At 34.8% G+C, this 7,173-nt stretch overlaps 2 protein-coding genes across 2 annotated transcripts in view; both read right to left on the reverse strand.

Moving 5' to 3' along the window:
• Positions 1–6,363, reverse strand: part of LOC128247114 (delphilin-like) — a 17,747-nt gene extending 11,384 nt beyond the window's left edge. The window contains exons 1-4 of the mRNA XM_052965936.1: positions 5,903–6,363; positions 5,359–5,427; positions 3,787–3,873; positions 2,029–2,155 (exon numbers count right to left, since the gene is read on the reverse strand). Coding sequence (XP_052821896.1) covers positions 2,029–2,155; positions 3,787–3,873; positions 5,359–5,427; positions 5,903–5,986 — 367 coding nt within the window. The 5' untranslated portion in view covers positions 5,987–6,363. The remainder of the gene's footprint in view (positions 1–2,028; positions 2,156–3,786; positions 3,874–5,358; positions 5,428–5,902) is intronic.
• Positions 6,364–6,793: 430 nt separating this feature from the next.
• Positions 6,794–7,173, reverse strand: part of LOC106883994 (uncharacterized) — a 63,738-nt gene continuing 63,358 nt past the window's right edge. The window contains exon 20 of the mRNA XM_052965862.1: positions 6,794–6,799. Coding sequence (XP_052821822.1) covers positions 6,794–6,799 — 6 coding nt within the window. The remainder of the gene's footprint in view (positions 6,800–7,173) is intronic.

Genomic DNA, 7,173 nt, shown 5'->3' on the forward strand with positions numbered 1-7,173 from the left:
TCCCCCTCTCTCCAGTGGGAGAAGCCAAATATCTCCCCTTCAGCATGACACTTATTCCTGTCCCTCTATCATACTTCTACTGATTTCAATACTGCACATCACTTAATTGAAGTGTCTTGTCTTGTGAGCTACTTGTGCTAGTGCCAGGGATAAAATGCACCTAATAGGTAAAATGCACCTAAAAGGTAAAGTGGTTGACCTTTGGAAGGGCTTCCAGCTTTGGAAACCATGCCAAATCAGACATTAGAGCTTGATGCAGTCTTCTGACCTGTCAGTTCCTGCTGAACCATTCAGCATGTGCCAGCATGGGAAACAAACATTGAACAATAATGATGATGATGACGATGATAATGGGGGACACTATGATGTATCATATAGCAGATTGGACACTATAATGCTGTACATAGCAGAGCCACACTGCAATAGAGTAATATACTGGAAATGACACTATAATGTAATATATAGGAAGACGGACAATATAAAGTGGTTTAGAGCAACAGTGTAATATTGTGGAGTGGACAGTGTAATGTAGAATAGTAGAGTGAACAGTGTGATCTTGCATATTAGAAATATGTTTGAGTGAATACTATTGCAGAATAGTGGACACTACAATATAATAGGAATATCCCTATTTTTCTAAATTTTCATTTGACCATGTTGACAGATTATTTATATTTGTACTGTTTTAATGTAATGTGCTACATCTGATAAGATGGCACCTGTTTAATAAAATGTTACACCTGCCTGATGGAATGTGCCCCCTCTTATGGTGTGTGCCACCTAAATGATGGAATATATCACTCTGAGTGTGCCACTTTTATGCTAGTGTTCTGCCTTAACTTTGATGATGTATTCCACTTCTGTGATGGTAAAAATACCTGAATGACATGTATTAGATAATTAAGAAAAGCAAATGCAACTCTATTCTATTTCATCAAGTTTCAGTTGCTTGTTGCAGTGAGCTGTGCTAACATTCTGTGCACCTTAGGCTTAGCCTAGAGTTGTTGTTCAGGGATGAAACAAACTAGCAACTCTTTAACTGGTAATTCAACAACCTGATGCAAGGATATTCTATGTCCTATCTTATTTTGAAAGAGCATCCTCTCTATTCTGTTCTATTTAAAAAAAGGCATGTTCTGCAACCAACTCTTTTCAAAATAGTATCCTATGTTATACCTTGTAGCAGAAATATTTAACAATCAGATCACTATATCTGATGTTGCAATTCACTAGAATATTACCTGATATTCAGCAAAGTCACATTACCCAACCAGCAAATGTGGTTTTTAAACGAACAAAACATCATAAAGGGCCAAAATTAAGGTCCTCTGTATCCTGCTTATATCTTATTAAAAAAATATGATAATCTGTGATGAATATTATTTATAGGATATCCTGTATCCTACCTTACTTTAAAGGTTAATGTAAACAAAATTATATACTCACTACATGAAATTAAGTTACAAGGAACTCAATTGTTAGAGTAAAAAACTACCAGCTTCAGGATGTTGTCCTTATATCTAAGAAATTCTTCTGTCCTGTACACCAAGTGAGTACCATGGTTAAATCTTACCCATTGATTCAAGCATTTCACTAGCTTATAGAAAACTGGGTTTCTCAAAATAGACAGTACTGTCCCTTGGATACTAATGAAAAGTTTTATTTCATCAGTTGTGGTAGGGATGATTAAATGTGTCTTTTAATTGTCCTAATTTTCAAAAATATTTTCAGTTTTATTCTCTTTGAATCGTCATGTAAAATGAACAGTCAAAATGTTTTGATGTTCCATATTGTATTGATGGAATAACTTGATTGCATGAGTTGACCTTTTAAAAGTAACAAACCTGTTGGTAGCAATTTTTGGGGTATATTTAACTTTGTTGCATTGCAGCAAAGGGATTTTGAAAGGCTGTTAGTAAAAGAAAAGGGAACTAAAGTTTAAAATGTTTGAGAAGCACTGATATAGAGTGATGAATCATGAATTTGGATGAAAAACATTCACATTCAGTGGCATCTGATGTTTCTTACCATTTGCGCATTCTATTACTGCTAACAGTTCAGAACGTAAGTCACTATTTGGAAATTTCTTGCTAACGGCTTCTGTTAAAGAATGTAGAAGCGATGTCTTATTTTCTATATCTTTTGTATCATCAATCTACAAAGAAAGAAATGACAATGGTAAATGCAAAAATAGTTTGTTGAGAGTAAAATAACATAATTAATTATGAAATGTTAATTTGATATAAAAAGCTGTTTACAATGCTGTTGTTCTTGCTTAGCCCTAGGTTAGTAATCAGTGGTATGACCTATGATTAAAAGTATTCTCTAATCTGGACTGTCCTATTACTTTAAGATTGACTAGGATTAAATTATTTAATGTTCTTCTCTTTTTCTAGACTGTAGTGTGTGGTTTGAATGAGATTTGTCTGCTATATCTAGTAGGTTGAGAGACCATACAAAAATTCTCCAGTGAACACATAATAGAAATTTTATTAAAAGATATTGACCACATTAGCTTCTAGCCATGTATAGACATATTACAGTGAAACTGTAACTAATTGATCACAGTTGTCTACTCAAGGGAGCCTCAAAATAGTCACTCAATTTTTTAGAAATAGTAACCAAATTTCTTTCATATCACATTCTACCTTCTTAAAAAGGAAGACCATATTTAATAATGTAATCCTAAATCCACTCTGAAATGGAATGATTATAGCTGGAACACATTTGATTATAAGTCTGTTTGACCAGGGCTGATCTGAGGTTCATTATCTACTACAGTTTGATTCTCCATGATATTTCTATTTCTGACTAGAACCTTATATAGATGAAATATTGAACAAAATTTCTTTTACTCTTTCATCAGCATAATTATGGCTTTTACATGGTAACATGTCTTCTCATATAGATGGTGAACTGAACACGATTGTCTGCTTTTTGGGGTCTTTAGCAGAGTCCTTTCTGTTCTAAGTATAAAGAACAATTCTCTGAAATGAGAAGAGTTTTCTTTCTCTCTTTTCTGTCATCACTCTTGAAGATGTTTTGAAAAGGTGTGGGCACTGATTTTTCTCTATTGATTATCTCATTGAAAAACAACCCCCCCCCCCCAAAAAAAACCCAAATTAAATCTATTGGATTTTGTCAATCAACAATATTAGAAATTTTATAGAAATTATGCACTAGATCTTTTCTTTAAGATGGTTTACACTCAGTGTAATTTCATCAAAAGTTTGAGGGGGAAGCTCAGTACTCATAGCCTTTCCTGGTTCTCTTGGACTGATGGGGGGGGGGTATATAACTTGGTAGAATAATATGGGTAATCTTCAGTGTGAAATTTTGAAGATTATGGACTAAAAGCACAGACAGTTTCTTTCCAGAAGCAGTTACACGAAGAAAGAAGTAGATTCAATTAATTTAACCTCTGTATAATGTAAAACTATGCAGTTTTACAATATACATCATAGTTGTAAACCTGTATAGTTTCATAATATGCATCATGTAAACTTAAACATTTAGGTATTCTAAAAGAAATGCCTTTCTACTTATTTCACCAGATGACTTACTGTCATCCAATGTAGTTTGTTGTTGCTATAGCAGAGTTCAGTCAACAAATCAACTCCAGTATATTATAGATATTGTTTTACTGTCATGGAAAGATTAAAAACAGACTCAAAGCCACAAAGGATGCAACTGATTATAGCAATTCCTTTAGCTTGTCACTCCTCTGTTTCAATTATTTTTTATTGATATAGCACGGGTATAATAAAATATTTTAGTTATGTTTACCTGAGTCAAAAAATTTATCCGAAAGCCTGCAGCATTTGAAATTCTGCTATTTCCTTCATTAAGGAAGTTCCCTATAGCAAGGATCATCTGAAGAGAGAAATGTAGTGAGATTTTATAAAATTGTGTATGAAAGGGAAATAAGAAAGAAATACTGGTGGAAAAATATCTTGGATTACTAATCTTATCTTTTTTAGATTTTAACTTAATCCTTACAAGACAAGTGGGCCATTCAATTGGCCTATCATTTTAGGGGTAAAAATAAAGAACAATTTCATTGAGAATATTCTTTTACTGGTTTCAGTGTAGAAGAATCAGAAGATTTCAACTACAGAAAGTTAAATTAAAACAGAAATAATTACAATTAACAACACATAATATTTTCCTGTCAGTTGTAATAATAACATCATCATTAGAGGTTTTACTTGGTTATCAGAATCTCACTATTTGTTTTATTGATTGGTACTTATTTTATTGACCTCTGAAGGATGGGAGGCAAAGTGGACCTCAATATATAGACCAGCCTTACTTCTCAGCCTTCAACACTTGTTCATTATATTCATCCTGTAACCCATTCCTTATTTCTAACCATCTCTCACTCTCCCATACATTTTTACAACCTCAACTCACACATTTTCTATTCTCCTGTCCCTACTCACTTCTACTCATCTTGTATCTTAAGGGAATACTTTGAAACTGCATCACCACTATTTTTATATTTTTTCCAGCTCTTTCTTGGCCACCCACCCTCTCTTTCAAAGGGTGAATAGTCATGTAGTTATCTCTACAGCAAGAAACTTGCTCTGTTAAAATCCTCTCTTTCACTATTTAACCTCTCATCCCATAGCAAAATGCTGCCTTCATCTCTAGTGTAATCCCACCCAATTGAAGAGAATCTTAGTTTTGCTGATGACATGGCAACCTCACAAGTGCTGGTGCCATGAAAAAAGGCATCCAGTACATGATGTAAAGTGGTTGGCATTAGAAATGGCATTCATTCAGTGAAACCATGTAAAAGCAAACATTTGAACAGAATACAATCTTTGAACCCATCAAATCCTGTCAAAGCATCGCACCGATGCCAGCATGGAATATGGAGGTCAAATGATGATATATGCATGTGTGTGTGTGTGTGTGTGTGTGTGTGTGTGTGTGTGTGTGTGTGTGTGTGTGTGAATGTTTTGATTCCTTGTTTTACACGAAAAGCATTGAACTACAAACAGTGATGTTTATTGTTTTTCCTTCTCAACAAATTGTCTGCCAGTTTTGTGTTTGTGAAGACATGGGGAATAAGGTCCCTTGCTTGAAAACAGGTAAAGGTTAGCAATAAGAAGGGCAGCCAACTGTAAGAAAACCTTGTCAATAATGTGTATAGAGGGACATGGTCCAGAATCTTTATTCTGCCACAAATATGTGAGTGGTAGTTTTTTTTTTTTTTTTGTGTGTGTGTGTGTGTGTATGTGTGTGTATAGGGGGTGGGTGTACTTATGACTTACTTATAAGGTCAGTATCTGTTCAAATTTGAAGTCATTTTTTTAATGACTGGGTTGTGTGACATTAAAACATAATGCTTACCTGTAAAACATTTACTAAAAGATTGCTTTTCCTTAGTTGTACTGAAGCTGTCATGATGTTGTGGATAATCTACAAATGAAACAACAAAATATTATAACAACAACTGCAACAGCAGCAACAACAACTGGTTAAGGAAACTACCATGCCAGGAGTGGGGAACCTGTTGCCAGTGGGTAAATCTTCTCATATAAAGTCTTTAAAAATCCAGAAGTAAAAAATGTCTGGCCATGGGGGAGTATTACTTTGCTTGGAAACAGGTGAGGGTTGGTAACAGGAAAGGTACCTAGTCATAGAAAATCTGCCTCAACAAATTCTATCTGGCCGATGCAAGAATGGAAAAGTGGACATTAAATGATGATGATTTCTAGCTTAGTTTTAAAAGAATTTTGTGTTTATAAACTGTAGTTGAATGAGATCTATATCAATAATATAAATTATTCTAGGTAAAACTAGAAATGTATTCTAACATAAAATTAATCTTATATATTATAAAAGAAGGCAAAAACAGTGTTTAGATTAAACTTTATGCAAATATTGTATTCACCGAATTTAATTTAGTGATTCTTTCTTTGAAATCAGCACGGAACAACAACACTTTGAGTCGGTCTTCATAGCTTGGGATTTTCATCAGCTGAAATACAGAAAAAGTAGATTGATATTTATTGGCTGGATTACAGGCTATATGGTCATGTGTACAAACCTTATTTTGGCTGTTGTTTCACTCCTGGGTGAGATATTGGTGGCCAGACTGTCAGACACTTACTGGAAAGATGTAGGCAGGGAGGGCCAAATTTCTTGAGAGAAAGGACTAGGTATACTGGTTAGTGCAAGGTTGGTGGGGGCAGAGTTTGGATGCAACAAAGGTGATGATAGTTGGATAAATGAGTGGATTGGGAGTGCCTGAGTGGTGGATGTATGAGATCAGTCAATTCTAAGGAAGGGAAACCATAACTGTAGTGATAGAAAATACAGAGAGGGGACAGAATGCCTGTAGGTCAGAGGCTGGAGCATTCTGTTAGTGACTGAGTACTCATCAGTTAAGTAACTCTCTCCTAGATGTAGTCCAGGATGTTTGTATGCATAGCAGTACCTACACCCCATTTCCACTTTGTGGTTCTTTTACTCTCCATGTTTCTGTTTTATTGTGTTTCATTTTGTGTACTATGCAGGCACTTTTGGCTATCATTGCTGCCTTTCTTTACATGAATTATTTCTGCTTTCTCGCCTCTTTTTTACACTTTGCTGATGAGTTGTAGTGCACCTGAGGGCTGTATACAATAGGCTCATTATTATAATTGTTTCAAATTTTGGCACAAGGGCAGCAACTTTAGCAGAAGTGGGTTAGTCAGTATTATTGACCCCAGTACTTAAATGATACTTTATTTTATTGACACTGAAAAGACGAAAGGCAAATTTGACCCCAGCAGGATTTGAACTAGAGCTAGAAGAAATGTTGGATAATCAAGATAGAAGTACAGGTTTTATGTATAACTATTTCTTGCTGAAATATCAATCATTATAAGGTAGAGGAGTGATACAGTTGCTACATATGATGAATTAAAAGCATTGTAGTATTTAGTTACATACCCCTACATTCTGAAATCAAATCCAGCTGGAGCCAACTTTGATTTTCTTTTCTCCCAGAATCAATAAGTATTTGTTATGTACTTAGCTCATCCACTTCTCAGTGGGATCAGTGGGAAAAACCATTATTTATTACAATAATTGTATGTATGTGTGTTTACATGCTCTTACATAGGTGCACACACACACACACACACACACACACACACACACACACACACACACACACAC

The sequence above is a fragment of the Octopus bimaculoides genome, chromosome 2 (assembly GCF_001194135.2).
Source record: "Octopus bimaculoides isolate UCB-OBI-ISO-001 chromosome 2, ASM119413v2, whole genome shotgun sequence".
In the NCBI taxonomy this organism is placed as follows: Eukaryota; Metazoa; Mollusca; class Cephalopoda; order Octopoda; family Octopodidae; genus Octopus; species Octopus bimaculoides.